The sequence below is a fragment of the Geotrypetes seraphini genome, chromosome 10, assembly GCF_902459505.1.
Source record: "Geotrypetes seraphini chromosome 10, aGeoSer1.1, whole genome shotgun sequence".
Lineage (NCBI taxonomy): Eukaryota > Metazoa > Chordata > Amphibia > Gymnophiona > Dermophiidae > Geotrypetes > Geotrypetes seraphini.
The window spans coordinates 146,297,097-146,312,725 of NC_047093.1; the positions used below are offsets into that span (position 1 = coordinate 146,297,097).

At 51.5% G+C, this 15,629-nt stretch overlaps 2 protein-coding genes across 8 annotated transcripts in view; one reads left to right on the forward strand and one right to left on the reverse strand.

The window, feature by feature from the left end:
- MED25 (mediator complex subunit 25) overlaps positions 1-8,582 on the forward strand; it is a 53,854-nt gene extending 45,272 nt beyond the window's left edge. For all 4 annotated transcript variants that reach the window (XM_033960869.1, XM_033960867.1, XM_033960866.1 and 1 more), the window contains exons 19-20: positions 468-666; positions 8,282-8,582. In XM_033960869.1, coding sequence (XP_033816760.1) covers positions 468-666; positions 8,282-8,391 — 309 coding nt within the window. In that variant the 3' untranslated portion in view covers positions 8,392-8,582. The remainder of the gene's footprint in view (positions 1-467; positions 667-8,281) is intronic.
- Positions 8,583-8,875: 293 nt separating this feature from the next.
- Positions 8,876-15,629, reverse strand: part of LOC117367847 (protein kinase C and casein kinase substrate in neurons protein 1-like) — a 46,398-nt gene continuing 39,644 nt past the window's right edge. For all 4 annotated transcript variants that reach the window (XM_033960872.1, XM_033960870.1, XM_033960873.1 and 1 more), the window contains exon 10: positions 8,876-9,529. In XM_033960872.1, coding sequence (XP_033816763.1) covers positions 9,414-9,529 — 116 coding nt within the window. In that variant the 3' untranslated portion in view covers positions 8,876-9,413. The remainder of the gene's footprint in view (positions 9,530-15,629) is intronic.

Sequence of the window (15,629 nt, forward strand, 5' to 3'; positions counted from 1 at the left end):
GGGTTAAGCTTCTGCAGGGTAGTCCTGGAGCTATACCAACCAGTCCAGGCTTTCTGCATAACCTGAAGACCAGGATCAGCCTGCAGAGCCTCCAGAAGACAGTAGAGGAGTTACCTAATGGTTCGTGTAATGGACTAATAACCTGGAGAAATGGGTTCAAATCCCACTGCAGCTCCTCGTGACCCTGGGCAAGTCATTTGACCTTCCATTGCCCCAGGTACAAATTGCATAGATTGTGAACTTGCTAGGGACAGAGAAAGTACCTGCAAATAGTATATGTAAACTGTTTTGATTGCAGCCACTGAAAGGCAGCCTATCTCGTCCATGACTCTTTACCTACCACCCCTTCTTCAATCCAGATGCTTCCTGTTTTTGACCTGGAGCTTATCAGTGGGAGGGTATAAACTGCAGATAGACATGCACTCTCTCTCACCTCCACTCCTTCTCATTTCTTGTCTGTTTCGTAGCCACAGGCACAGTCCCAGCAGGCTCTTCATCACATGCAGCAGGCAGTGCAGGGAATGCTCTCCCACCAGAGCCTGGGCCAGCAGATGACGCATCAGCCCTCAGGCCAGCCCCAGCTACAGTTGTCAGGACCAGCACTTATGCACCAGGCCCAGGGCCAGCAGTGGGGAAGCCAAATGCAACCCCGGGCTCCATTACCAGGTGAGCTGCAGTTGGGTAGGACGGGGGGATTTCTAATCTAATCTGATTTATATATTGGGTCATCTCTCATCAGAGCTCGACTCGGTTTACAAGTAATAATAATAATAATAATAACTTTATTTTTCTATACTGCCATAGTCAGATTGACTTCTAGGCGGTTTACATAGAAAGAAGGCTGGACAATCAGCGAATTACAGTGTGAAGGAAGAAGTTACATAATAATTAGGGAAGCATAGTGAAGGTTCCAGACCAGAATATACATAAAATAAGGAGAAGTAGAAATTAATTTAGTCTATCAGAAAAGTAGGTCTTGTAATGTTAGCGATTAGTAGATTCTGCAGGTAAACTATTTAGGTATTGTAAGAATAGCAGGGTTTTTAAAGTTTTCCAAAACAATTGCAATTGGTCTATCGTTCTAATTGAACCAGGAAGTCCATTGGTATGAAGGGAGGAGTGGCTTGCTCTTACCCTCTGTAGTGCAGGCACAATCTCCCGTTCTTTAGCACTCTCCAGACCAGTAGAGGTTAATCTTTACAAATGGGTATATATCCAATCATGACCAGCAGGTGGAGACTGAAAACAAAACTTTGGGACAGTATATACTATCCTCCCTTCTCTATTTCCCTCAGTCTTCTTTCAGTCTCCAGCAGGTGTTGAGTGATCTGTACCCATCTCCCTTGGTAGGGCTGTTGGAACTTGTTTAGGGGGTTTATTGTCCCTGTTTTTGGCCGGACGGAGCTTGGGCGGACCCTGTTTGGGGGTTCGTCCGACCCTCGGGGGTGTCAAACCCGGCGGGTCTCAACGCGGGGTCCCCCCCCCCCACTTCCTCCACCTCCCCACATTTTTTTAGAGGAGCCTCAGCAGTAAGCCTTGCCCCCTAAATCAAGCAAGGCATATTGCTTCGAGAGCCTGTGGAGTCTGTTCTGTAAAAAAAAAAAAATCCTGAGGTAGTGCTGGTCTAGAGGGTTGTTTCCCTTTAAGAAAACTGTATTTACTGTATTTTTTCAACTAACCGGCACTTTTTTACAGCTAGGTCGCGTATGGAGCAATGAGCACTTCTAAAGGGAAAAAGTGCTCATTGTGCTCCAGACGCGAGGGCACTCGCGGCCGGCCTGTGCAAGCGGTGTTCAGGCCGGCTGCGGTGGAGGAGCTCCGTCGGCAGCGGCTGCAGGCGCCCAGAGCTCCCCGCCGATGGTGCCTCGCGGAGTCGGCAGGGAGCAGTGGAGAAGCCCCGGTCTTCTCCATCCGCCCACGGAGGGATTCCCCGAGCCGCCGACGGTCGGATTTTTGAGGATTCCCTCTCAGCTGATTTTTTTGACAGCTGATGCCGGCTTGCCTGCTTTAGCGGCTGAGGACTGTTCAGGTCTCTCAGCCGCTACAGGCTATGGAGGGAGCTTTTTTGGCGGGAAAGTCGCCATCTTCTCTGTCTGGCCCCTCCATTTTGTCTTCCACCTCAGGTGACCTTCCCCCTGTTTTGTCTATGCAGGGGCAGGTTTCTGCTGGGTCCCCTGCTGTGGCAGGGAGTCCCTTGGGACCCTCGGGGGGTTTTTCTCCTGATTTCTTTTTTTCCTTATGCAGAGCCTATTTTCAGGCGGCTGGGGGTCCCCGGTTGCGCCCAGGGGGTTTTCGGGGGGTGGGGTTTCCTCCGCGCTCCCTGCGGCTTTGCCTCTCTCGTCTGGTGTGGCGTCCCCTCCGCCGCCTCCCTTGTCCAAGCGTCCGCGGGTTTCGTGGGACGAGGATTTGTGGTCGGAGGAACGTGTCGGTCTGGAGGTGGACCTGGACCCTTCTGAGGAATTCCAGGACCCTCTGGAGGGGACGGAAGCTGGCGGCGGGTTGTCGGGTTTCCCGTTCGCCGGTGAAGAGGCGTCCGTGGTGCGCCTTTTTCAGAGAGATGAGCTGCCTGACCTTATTCAACAGGTTTCTTCGGTTTTGCGTTTTGAGGACGCGCCGCCGGAGACTCCGGTGTGGGGGACCCTCCTGTTACGGGGGATCCGTTCCGTTTCCCGCTCTTTTCCTATGCATCAGGATATTCGGGATATTATTCTGGAGCAGTGGAAAACGCCGGAGACGCCGTTTCGGCTGGCGCGCAGCATGGCTCGCCTGTATCCCATTCCAGAAGGGGATCGGGCTACGTTAGCTTCGCCAGTCGTTGATGCGGTGGTCTCGGCAATTTCCAAGCGGCATACCGTGCCTGTTGAGGGCGGTTCTGCCTTGCGGGACTCCGAGGAGCGCAAGTTGGAGAACATACTTAAGCTAAATTTTCAGGTCTCTGCCTTTGGGGTCCAGGCGGCTATTTGTGGGGGACTGGTCGCTCGCGCCGTGTTTCGGTGGGCGGAGCGTGTCTTGGATCGGGAGTCTGATGACTGGTCTCTGGTGGATCAGGAGGTAGCAAAGATTGAGATGGCTGCCTCATTCCTCTCAGATGCTCTATATGACTTGGTGCGGATCTCGGCTAAGTCTATGGCTTTTGGCGTGGCCGCAAGGCGTGTTTTGTGGCTGCGCGCTTGGGCGGCGGATGCTGCGTCCAAAGCTAAGCTTACTAAATTTCCCTTTCGGGGGTCGTTTTTATTTGGAGAGGACTTGGATAAGTTGATTCAGACTCTGTTGGACTCGAAAGTTCCCCGTCTGCCGGAGGACCGTGCCCGCCCTGCGTCTTGGGGTGGTGCGGCCCGGGGGCGTTTGCGGGAATTTCGCAAGTATCGCCCTGGGCGTGGGGCTGCTTCTTTCCAGTCTCCGGGGTTTTCCCGGGGTCGGTCTTCCAGCGCATGCAGCCCTTTCGGGGGGCCCGTCGGGGGGCAGGGAATCCCTCCCGCTGGTTCCCCGCCTTCCCGTCCTGCACAATGACGCCTTGCCGGCGCCCCCTTTGGTTCCGGTGGGGGGCCGGCCCTGCGCAACTTTTTCCCCAAATGGGCCGAGATCACGTCCGATCAGTGGGGTCCTGGAGGTGGTGCGGGACGGTTATGCCCTGGAGTTCGCCCGCTCTCTGCCGGACTTTTTCCTCGCTTCTCCATGTCAGACTCCTGGAAGACGCAGGCTTTTCGCCAGACCCTTCAGCGCTTGCTAGATCTCAGGGCAGTTGTTCCAGTGCCCCCTCCGGAGTGGGGCACGGGCAGGTAACTCCATTTACTTTGTGGTGCCCAAGAAGGAGGGGACCTTTCGGCCCATCCTCGATTTGAAAGGGGTCAACAGGGCTCTCAAGATTCCCTCTTTCCGTATGGAAACTCTGCGCGGTCGGTCATTCTGGCGGTCTTCAGCCGGGGGAGTTTCTCACTTCTCTCGATCTGACGGAGGCCTACTTACATGTTCCCATTCGGGCCTCTCATCAGCGTTTCCTGCGCTTTGCGATCTTGGGTCGGGCACTATCAGTTCTGTGCGCTTCCCTTTGGGCTGGCACGGCTCCCCGGACGTTCACCAAGGTGATGGTGGTCGTCGCGGCAGCCTTGCGGTCGGAGGGCATCCTGGTACACCCCTACCTGGACGACTGTTAATTCGGGCAAAGTCGTTGCAGGAAAGCTCCCGGGTTACGGCTCGGGTGGTGGAGTTTCTCCGGTCGCTGGGCTGGGTGGTCAACCTTTCCAAGAGCCCGGTTGGTCCCGGCTCAGCGTCTGGAGTACCTTGGGGTGCTGTTCGACATCTCCTTGGGGAAGGTCTTCCTCCCAGAGGCCCGGGTGAGCAAATTGCAATCTCAGATTCGCCTGCTTTTTGGCGTCCCGGTTGTCCTCGGGCGCGAGATTTCCTCCAGGTCTTGGGGTCCGATGGCGGCGTCCCTGGACGTGGTGAGGTGGGCGCGGGCCCACATGCGTCCTCTCCAGTATGCTCTGCTCCGGAGGTGGTCTCCCCAGAGGCACGGGATGGATGTTCCGATTCCCCTACGAGGCTTGGCGCGCTGCAGTCTGCGTTGGTGGCTCCAGACCCCTCACCTAGTTCAGGGAGTGGGTCTGGATCTTCCGCAGTGGACGGTGCTCCTTACGGATGCGAGTCTCCTGGGTTGGGGGGCTCAGTGTCTGGGTCACTCAGCTCAGGGTACCTGGTCCGCGGAGGAGGCCTCCTGGTCGATCAACGTGTTGGAGACCAGAGCGGTCCGGCTGGCGCTGTTGGCTTTCCACTCCCTTTTGTTGGGCAAGTCGGTCAGAGTCCTGTCGGACAATGCCACGGCGGTGGCTTATGTCAATCGTCAGGGGGGCACCAAGAGCACTCAGGTGGCGCAGGAGGCGGCTCGGCTCATGGTTTGGGCGGAGTCACATCTTCTGGACCTCTCGGCCTCTCACATTGCCGGGGTAGAAAATGTTCAGGCGGACTTCCTCAGTCGTCACTTCTTGGATCCAGGAGAGTGGTGTCTCGGCGCCGTGGCGTTTCAGTTGATAGTGCAGGCTTGGGGGCAGCCCCTGATGGATCTGATGGCCACAAGTGGCAACGCCAAAGTGCCCCGCTTCTTCAGTCGTCGCAGGGACGGTCTGGCCGAGGGTCTGGATGCTCTGGTCCAACCGTGGCCAACGGAGGGGCTGTTGTATGTGTTCCCTCCTTGGCCATTAGTGGGCAGAGTACTGCTTCGCATTGTTCGCCATCCGGGGCTGGTGGTTTTGGTGGCTCCGGATTGGCCTCGTCGTCCGTGGTATGCGGATCTGGTGAGGCATCTGGTGGCGGATCCTCTTCCTCTGCCTCTCGTGTGCGATCTTCTGACGCAGGGTCCCATTCCCATGTTCGATCCGTCTCCCTTTTGTCTTACGGCTTGGCTCTTGAAAGGGGCCGCCTTAGTAAGAAGGGATATTCAGATAAGGTGATCTCTACACTTTTGGGGTCCCGGAGGCTTTCTACCTCATAGAAACATAGAAACATAGAAATAGACAGCAGATAAGGGCCCACGGCCCATCTAGTCTGCCCACCTTAATGTCCCTCCCCTACCTTTGCCCTGTGAATAGATCCCATGTGCCGATCCCATTTTGCCTTAAAATCAGGCACGCTGCTGGCCTCAATCTCCTGTAGTGGAAGACTATTCCAGCGATCAACCACTCTTTCAGTGAAAAAGAATTTCCTGGTGTCACCCCGTAGTTTCCCGCCCCTGATTTTCAACGGATGCCCTCTTGTTGTCGTGGGACCCTTGAAAAAGAAGATATCTTCCTCCGCCTCGATGCGGCCCCTAAGATACTTGAACGTCTCGATCATGTCTCCCCTCTCTCTGCGCTCCTCGAGTATAGCTGTAATTTGTCAAGCCGTTTTTCGTATGGTAGATCCTTGAGTCCCGAGACCATCCGGGTGGCCATTCTTTGCACCGACTCCAGTCTCAGCACATCCTTGCGATAATGCGGCCTCCAGAATTGCACACAGTATTCCAGGTGGGGCCTCACCATGGATCTATACAATGGCATAATGACTTCCGCCTTACGACTGACGAAACCCCTTCGTATGCAGCCCATGATTTGTCTTGCCTTGGACGAAGCCTGCTCCACTTGATTGGCAGACTTCATGTCCTCACTGACGATTACCCCCAAGTCTCGTTCTGCTACCGTTTTTGCTAGGATCTCGCCATTAAGGGTATAAGACTTGCATGGATTCTGGCTGCCCAGGTGCATAACTTTGCATTTTTTGGCATTGAAGTTGAGTTGCCATGTCCTAGACCATCGCTCCAGTAGGAGTAGGTCATGCATCATGTTGTCGGGCACTGAATCTTCGTCTGTTGTGCATTTGCCCACTACATTACTCAGTTTGGCGTCATCGGCGAATAATGTTATTTTACCTCGAAGCCCTTCTGCCAAGTCTCTTATAAAGATGTTGAATAGGATTGGGCCCAAGACTGAGCCCTGTGGTACTCCACTAATCACCTCCGTCATTTCGGAGGGGGTGCCGTTCACCACCACCCTTTGGAGCCTACCTCCAAGCCAGCTCCCAACCCATTTCGTCAATGTGTTACCTAATCCTATAGAACTCATCTTGCTCAGTAACCTGCGGTGTGGTACGCTAGCGAATGCTTTGCTAAAGTCCAGGTACACGATGTCCAGGGACTCCCCAATATCCAGCTTCCCTCTCAGGCTTATGTGCGGGTTTGGCGTCTTTTTGAGGAATGGTGCCGGGCGCGGGGAGTGGTCTCTTTTCGCGCTTCCCTGCCTAACATTCTAGAGTTCTTGCAGGATGGCCTGGATAGAGGCCTGGCTTGGTCTTCTCTCCGGGTTCAACTGGCGGCACTGGCGGCTTTTCGGGGGCTGGTGACAGGTCAGCGTTTGTCGGCCATTCCTGATGTAATTCGCTTTCTTCGGGCGGCCAAGTTGCTCAGGCCTCCCATTCGGCCCTCGATTCCCTCTTGGGATCTCAATCTGGTTCTCTCGGTTTTGGTGCGCCCGCCTTTCGAGCCGTTGGATGGCTGTTCTTTGAAGGACCTTACGCTGAAGTCGGTCTTTTTGGTGGCCATTACTTCCGCTAGGCGGGTTTCTGAGCTACAGGCTTTCTCTTGTAGGGCTCCCTTCTTGGAATTTTCGAGGGAGCGGGTTGTTTTGCGGCCTGTTCCTTCTTTTCTGCCGAAAGTAGTTTCTCCTTTTCATGTCAATCAATCGGTGGTCCTCCCGGTCTTGGGTAGTCGGGAGGGCTCTTCTGAGCAACGGCAGCTGCGCAAGTTGGATGTCGGTCGGGTCCTCCGCGCTTATGTGCAGCGGACCCGGGAATTTCGGAGCTCCGATCATCTCTTTGTTCTTCTGGCGGGTCCTCGTCGGGGGGCTGGCGCTTCTAAGGCTACTATTGCGCACTGGATCAAGGAGACGATTGCTTCCGCTTATCTTCTGAGTCAGAAACCGGTTCCGGAGTTTCTCAAGGCTCATTCCACTCGGGGTCAGGCGGCTTCTTGGGCTGAGTCGTCGCTCGTGCCTCCGGTGGATATTTGTAAGGCTGCGGTTTGGTCCTCCTTGCATTCATTTGTTAGACATTATCGGGTAGATGTTCAGGCGCGTCGGAACGCGGTGTTCGGTGAGCGTGTTCTGGTATCGGCCCTTCGGGGGTCCCGCCCGTGAGAGGGACTGCTTTGGTACGTCCCATTTGTAAAGATTAACCTCTACTGGTCTGGAGAGTGCTAAAGAAGGAGAAATTAGGTTCTTACCTGCTAATTTACTTTCTTTTAGCTTCTCCAGACCAGTAGAGGTCCCCACCATGTCTGTTGTTGTTGTTGTTGGGGCTGTTTCGCGGGCAGTTTTTTTTTTTTGCTGCGGGTTCTAGTATTTTTCTAGGGCCGGGGAGAATTAAAGAACAGCGGCTGTGGCTCGGCTGGCTTAGCTGGCGAGCTGTGGGGACATTTTCCTTCGGGTATTTCTCCTCTGCATTTTCCAACAGCATTTGGGTATGTTATTTGTTACTCCTGTTCGGAGTATTGTTTTCTTTCTGTTTTCCAGTTCTTGGTTCTGCTTGGCTATTCGGCAGACTGAGGGAAATAGAGAAGGGAGGATAGTATATACTGTCCCAAAGTTTTGTTTTCAGTCTCCACCTGCTGGTCATGATTGGATATATACCCATTTGTAAAGATTAACCTCTACTGGTCTGGAGAAGCTAAAAGAAAGTAAATTAGCAGGTAAGAACCTAATTTCTCCTTCCCCACTTCCTCTCCTCACCCTGCTTCTTTCTCTCTCACCCTGTACAGGTCAGATAATGATGAATCCAGGCCCCCGGGGTCCTGTCCCTCAGCCAGGTCTTCAACAAGTTCAGGCCCCCAGTGTCATGGAGGAGGACATTCTACGGGACCTCATCTGAGCTGCACTATGTTGTGATACACCTTCATCCTGCCTGTCCAGGACTACAGGGGCAGGGATAGCAGGCATGGCGTCTGCCACCAAGCACTGTATTTCTTTTTGTTCTCACTACAAGTGGTTTTATTTGTATTTTGGTGAATTAGAGAATTCTGTAGCTATTTACAGTAAGAAATAAACCTCTATTACCCATTCCCTGCCTGTGCTGGCACCCATGGAACCTTGCACCGAGCTTATGGAGTTCTGCACTCATCATGTAACCACCAGAAGTATCACTGTCTTAGGATGCTGCTGCTGCTGCTCGGTCTTTCATCAGTTCTTACGTTCTCTCACTTCTCTGTTTTCTGGGACTGCTCGTTACTCTGTTTGAATTAAGCTGAACTATTATTGAAAGGTAGAGCCTATAATCCAGAACACACACTCATGACATCGGTCCCTCCTCACCTTTTTGGGTCACACATGTAACAGACACATGGAGGACAAAATCATATAGAGAAACAAGCCTTTAATTCCTTCAGCTCTGTCATGTACAGACCAGACTTTTGCTAGTTTCACTTGTGGCTAGTCCGTGGATAGCTTGAAGATTTTTTTTTTTATGTTTTGAATTCATCATTACATTGTGGCTGAGCTTGCTCAGCACTGTTTCATAGTCTACAGAAAAGCTCCAGGCCTTGACGGTAAAAAGAACTGATAAGTAGCAGAGACATGATTAAGGAAGTACTGAGGATGAGGGAGATGCTTCCTTGCCTGCAGCTGCTTTGTGAGGCTGGGACATGGTGCCCCTCGGCAAGAGCAGAAAAGTGATGCTAAAGCTATTTCATCCAGGGCTTACCCTGTGAGAACACAATGAGCCCAATTCAGTCCTGCAGAAGGGGCTGATTAATGTGTTCAGGAGATTCCCACCCCACCCTTTAAAAACCCGCCATTGGCAGTAAGGGTCCCTGGCTTGGCTGAATCACTGTTTGCAATAGGTACCATTTGGGTGCACTGCTACAATATCCCCTATAATCCTGCAGCAGAGCCACACTAGTCTGAGACGAGCACCACATAGTTTGCTGGGTACAGCCCCACCTGGCCCTGCTTGGTGACCCCCTTGCACCAGCCCTGCTCGTCTTCATCTTCAATTTTCATTAGCTCATCACCTGAAAGAGAGCAGCAGGAAAGGGTCAGCACACAGCTGTCTTCTCTTCCACCCCAGTCCCCACAACACAGGAATTGTGTGCTGTAGATTCACCCCCATTTCCCCTGCATTAGAAATACAAAGCTATCTTCAGATTTGTAGCTTCCAGCGATAGTGGCTCAGGGTTCTTGGTTCATACTTGTACAGAGAAACCTGATTATTGCAAGACTACCAGTCGGTCTCCCAAGAAGTATGGTGTAGGTTAGGGGCAGAGAAAGGAAACTAAGAAAATTTCCAGCTAGCTGATGAACACAACCCACAGATTCTGAACTGGTCTGGTAGAACTAATGAAAAGGAAATTTAGAATAATTTCTCCTTCTGTAGTTCCTGGTAGACTGGTATAGTCCTCACGAATGGGTTATATACCTCACTGCTACCAGCAGGTGGAGACTGAGAACAAACTTGTATATCAGGATAGCTTCCCCTCTTGCAATCCAGTCTAAGACTAATTTGGTAAGACTAATTTGGCTCCCCTCTTAGTACTGTTGGAAATTTGTTTGGAATTTTTTTGTTTAGAATTTTGTCAATGGAGGTAAGCCTCGAAGACATACTCAAACAGATAGACAGACTAAAAACTGACAAATCTCCAGGCCCAGATGGAATCCACCCGAGAATACTGAAAGAGCTCAGGGACGAAATAGCAGAGTTACTACGGCAGATTTGCAACCTATCCTTGAAAACAGGGGTAATCGAATGTTACACCTATTTTCAAAAAAAGATCCAGAGGCGACCCGGGGAACTATAGACCGGTGAGCTTAACCTCAGTTCCGAGAAAAATGGCCAAATCATTAATCAAGGATAGTATCAATGAGCATATAGAAAGAAATAATCTGATGAGAACTAGCCAGCATGGTTTCTGTAAAGGAAGATCATGCCAAACGAACCTACTACACTTCTTTGAGGGGATAAATGAACAATTGGACAAAGGTGACCCCCATAGACATCATATATCTGGACTTCCAAAACGCCTTCGACAAGGTACCCCACGAGCACCTACTAAGGAAACTGTGGAACCACGGGGTGGAAGGGGATGTGCACTGATGGATCAGAAATTGGCTGGCGGACAGGAAACAGAGGGTGGGAGTAAAGGGACACTACTCTGACTAGAAAGGGGTCACAAGCAGTGTTCCCTCTAAGCGGGCGGGTGTTGTGAGCAAACTTTTTTCACTGTGAGCTAAAAATATCGGGCGCCAGCAAGTTATGAGCCAAATAAATATGTTGCTTTCTACCACAGAACTTCCTTACGTTTGTATGGAATCTATCCCCTTTCAACTTTAGAGAGTGCCCTCTCGTTCTCCCTGCCTTAGCTACTAAGTCTATTCCCTTCAGTACCTTGAATGTTTCTATCATGTCCCCTCTCAATCTCCTCTGCTCAAGGGAGAAGAGGCCCAGTTTCTCTAATCTTTCGCTGTACGGCAACTCCTCCAGCCCCTTAACCATTTTAGTTGCTCTTCTCTGGATCCTTTCGAGTAGTACCGTGTCCTTCTTAAAGTACCAGTGCTGGACGCAGTACTCCAGGTGAGGGCGTACCATGGCCCAGTACAGCAGCATGATAACCTTCTCTGTCTCTTCAGTCCAGCATCTGCCCCTTCCATTCACTGTCTGTCTTTCCCTGCCATCTCTCCTCCTGCCCCCCCCCACCCCCCAATTTGGTCTAGCATCCATCATCTTCCTTCTGTTCCCCTCATGGTCTGGCATCTCTATCCTTCCCTCCCCCCTGTGGTTTTTAGCATATCTCTCTTCTCATTTCCTCCACTCAGATCTGATCATTCTCTGCTCTCTCTTCCCTTTTCTTCTCTGGTCTTCCTTCTCTATTTTCTGCCTCCATCTAAATTAAATTCTTTCTTACTATTTAGTCCCGTTTCCCTCTTTTCACTGTGTCTACACACAGCTTGTCACCCCTTTCCCTCACCCCTCCATTATCTTACTATTTTCTTCCCCCTTTATTTATCTCCTCCTTCTATCCAGTATGTGTTCTTTCCCCACTTCCATTCAGCATCTGCTCTCCCTTCTCAACTGACATCCATCTGCCTTCTGCTCTCTCTCCCTTCTTCTCACTTCCATCATCTGTCCCCTTCTCTCTCTCTCTCATCTCCTCCATTCCATCATCTGCCCCTTCTCTCTCTCTCTCTCTCTCCCCCCCCCCAACTTCCATCATCTGCCCCCCTTCCCCTCACCTTTGTGGGTCACTTTCTTTCCCCTGAGGGTGGCTCATGTCACAGGGGAAGCTTTGGCCGAGCAGAACCGCTTGATTGACAGTGGAACTTACTTGATTGATGTCGATGCTGGGGCCCGTTGCCGTTTGAAGGAAAAAAAAAAAGGTGGAAAAAAGGAACCTGTAAAGGCGAGAGGAAGGGAAACCTCCAGGACAGCTGCTTTTTGCCCTCCTTCAGCGGCCCAAGAGTTCAGACCAGCAGCGGCAGCTCTGTACGCTTTTAACTTCGGCACAGAGCTGCCCCTAATCAATAGTTTAGCGCGGTTTCATAGCCGGCCCGCTTCGATGATGCGATGTGGGCCGGCCTAGCAAAGGCCCCGAGGCTGCCTTATGAAACCGCGCTAAACTATTGATTAGGGGCAGCTCTGTGCCGAAGTTAAAAGCATACACAGCTGCCGCTGCTGGTCTGGAGGTACGGAGACAAGGCAGGAGGCAAACGCGGTGGAAGGCAGGAGTCCCGGCGAAGGCAGGAGTCCCGGCACAGCGACTGCAACAGGAAGTTGCAAGTCAGCTGACGCCGGCCTTTCGTTGCGGCGGGGACCGAATCCTTCGCGGACCGGCAAGATTTTGTTTGCGGACCGGCGGTTGAAGAACTGTGCTCTACACTGTGTGCGCTGTGACGAGAAACATGTGCGCTGCGAGGTAATATTTTGTGCGCCAGCGCACCCCAGCGCAGCTTAGCGGGAACACTGGCACAAGTGGCGTCCCGCAGGGGTCGGTGCTGGGACCACTGCTGTTCAATATATTTATCAATGACCTGGAATCAGGGACGAAGTGCGAAGTTATAAAATTTGCGGACGACACAAAACTCTCCAGTAGGGTTAGAACTGTTGAGGAATGTAAGGAACTACAAAGAGACCTGAACAAACTGAGTGAATGGGCAAATAAATGGCAGATGAGCTTCAATGTAGAGAAATGTAAAGTCTTGCACATAGGGAAAGGAAACCCGATGTACAACTACACGATGGGGGGGTTAGTATTGGGGGAAGGCAACCTAGAAAAGATTTGGGGGTTTTGGTGGATAGAACAATTAAGCCGGCGGCACAATGCGCAGCGGCCTCAAAAAAGGCAAACAGAATGTTGGACATTATCAAAAAAGGAATCACCACCAGAACCAAGGAAGTTATCCTGCCACTGTATCGGGCAATGGTGCGCCCACATCTGGAATACTGCGTTCAATACTGGTCGCCGTACCTTAGGAAAGATATGGCAATAGTCGAGAGGGTCCAGAGAAGAGCAACAAGAATGATAAAGGGCATGGAAAACTCTGAGAGGCTGGAGAAGCTGGGGCTCTTTTCCCTGGAAAAGTGGAGACTTAGAGGGGACATGATAGAAACTTACAAGATCGTGAAGGGTATAGAGAAGGTAGAGAGGGACAGATTCTTCAGACTGGGGGGAGCAACAAAAACAAGGGGGAACTCAAAAAAAATTGAAGGGAGACAGATTCAGAACAAATGCTAAGAAGTTCTTCTTCACTCGGGGTGGTGGACACCTGGAATGCGCTTCCAGAGGAGGTGGTAGAGCAGAGTACGATTTTGGGATTCAAAATGGGATTGGACGTGTTCCTGAAGGCAAAGGGGATTGAAGGGTATAACTAGAGGGATACTATATAAGGCAAAATGTTTTAAGTAAAAGATCATTTACTGGTCACTGACCTGGGGGGGGCCGCCGCAGGAGTGGACTGTCGGGCACGATGGACCTATGGTCTGACTCGGCAGAGGCGATGCTTATGTTCTTATGACTCCTGGGTTCCTCTTTTGTGCTGGATAGAGCTTGGACGAGTCCTGTTTGGGGATCTGTCCGACCTCGGAGGTGTTAAACTCGGCAGGTCTTGTGCTGGGTCCCTCCCCCCCCATCTTCCTCCACCTCCCCATATTTTTCTAGAAGTGCCTCAGCCAGCGGCCTGGCCGCCTGGTTGGTCAGCCCTCCAGCTTTGAGAGCCATGGAGTTTGTTCTGACTAAGTGAAAAAAAAAAAATCCTGAGATGTGCCGTTCTAAAAGGGCCCTTTAAAACTGCCATTTGTATTGTTTTTTCTCATCTAACTGGCACTTTTATTACAGCTAGGGCGTTTTTCAGCATAATGAGCACTTTTAAGGGGGGGAAAATGCTCATTGTGCTCCAGACACGAGGTACTCGTGGCCGGCCTTTGCAAGCCTTGTACAGGCCAGAGTGGTGGGGGAGTCTCGGCAATGGTTGCCGGCGGCCAGGGCACCCCGCTGCATGTACCTCGCGAAGGATTCCCTTACAGCCGGAGCAGCTAGGGATTCCCTTTTTGCGTTGGTTGGTTCCTCGGCCTCAGTGTCAGGAAAGTCCTAAGCTTTTCAGACATGACAGGCCGCAGGAGCTCCGATTTTTAGAGATTTCAGGTCCAGTTTAAGCGGGAACCTCCTCCTTCATTTCTGTTACCTCAGGTGACCTTCCCCCTGTTCTGGAAATACATAGGCAAGATATGGCAGGGAATCCCTTGGGGCTGCTGTGGGTTCTCCCCCCCTGAATTTATGTTGGCACTATGTAAAGCTTATGTGCTGGCGGCTGGAGGTTCCATGTCTACTCCAGGGATCTCAGGGGGGGTTTACCCTCTACGTCTTCCTGGTGCGGCCCCATACAGCAGCGGTTTTGCCCCCCTCTACTTCTCTCTCATCCAAGCACCCGAGGGTCTCTTGAGATGAGGATTTTTGCCCAGAGGAGCAAGATGGTATTGATATGGACCTGGACCTTTGGGGAGATTTCCAGGATCTTCTTGGGGAGGCCGGATTCCGCCAGCGTCTGTGGTGCGCATTTTTCAGCGGGAAGAGCTTCATGAGTTAATTCTTCAGGTCTTGGTTTTGCACTTTTGAGGACACCACGTCGGAGCCCCCACATACAGTGGACCCCTTGCTTAAGGGGATCCGCTCTGCTTCCCGCTCTTTTTCCTATGTATCAGGATATTCGGGACATTATGCTTGCACAGTGGCAAGTGCCGGAAGCTCCTTTTCGTTTTGCACACTGGCCCACCTGTATCCCATTTCTGAAGGGGTTAGGGACACACTATTGCTTCCACTTATCTTCTGAAGAAGAAGTCTGTTCCAGAGTTTCTCAAGGCTCATTCCACTTGGGGTCAGGCAGCTTCTTGGGCTGTCTTCTCTAGTGCCTCCAGTGGATATTTGCAAGGCTGTAGTTTGGTCTTCTCTGCATTCCTTTGTCAGACACTACCATATGGATGTTCAAGCGCATTGGGATGCAGTATTTGGTGAACTTATTCTGGTGTCGGTCCTTCAGGGGTCCTACCCTTAATGGGTACTGCTCTGGTACGTCCCATTTGTAAGGACTATACCAGTCTACTAGGCGCTACAGAAGGAGAAATTAGCTTCTTACCTGCTAATTTTCTTTCTATTAGCCTGTAGACTGGTATAGTCCCCCACCCTGTCTGTCTTTGTGCGGTGATTGCGGGTTTATGTTTTGCTCACATGCAGATTTTGGTTTTTCTGCGGGTTCTAGAATTTTTCTAGAGCTGGAGAGAATTAAGAGAGTGGCTATGGCTCAGCTGGCTTAGCTGGTGATCTGTGAGGATATTTTCTATACCAGGGCTTAGTTCTACACATGTTCCAAGAGTTGTTTACCATTGTTTGTTGTTTTTACACTCCTGTTCAGAGTGTGTTTTACTGTTTTCAGTTGAAGTCTTTCCTAGGTTCTGCTTGGCTATTCGGCAGACTGGATTGCAAGAGGGAAAGCTATCCTGATATACAAGTTTGTACTCAGTCTCCAGCTGCTGTTAGCAGTGAGGTATATAACCCATTCGTAAGGACTATACTGGTCTATAGGCTAACAGAAAGAAAATTAGCAGGTAAGAACCTAATTTCTCCTTCC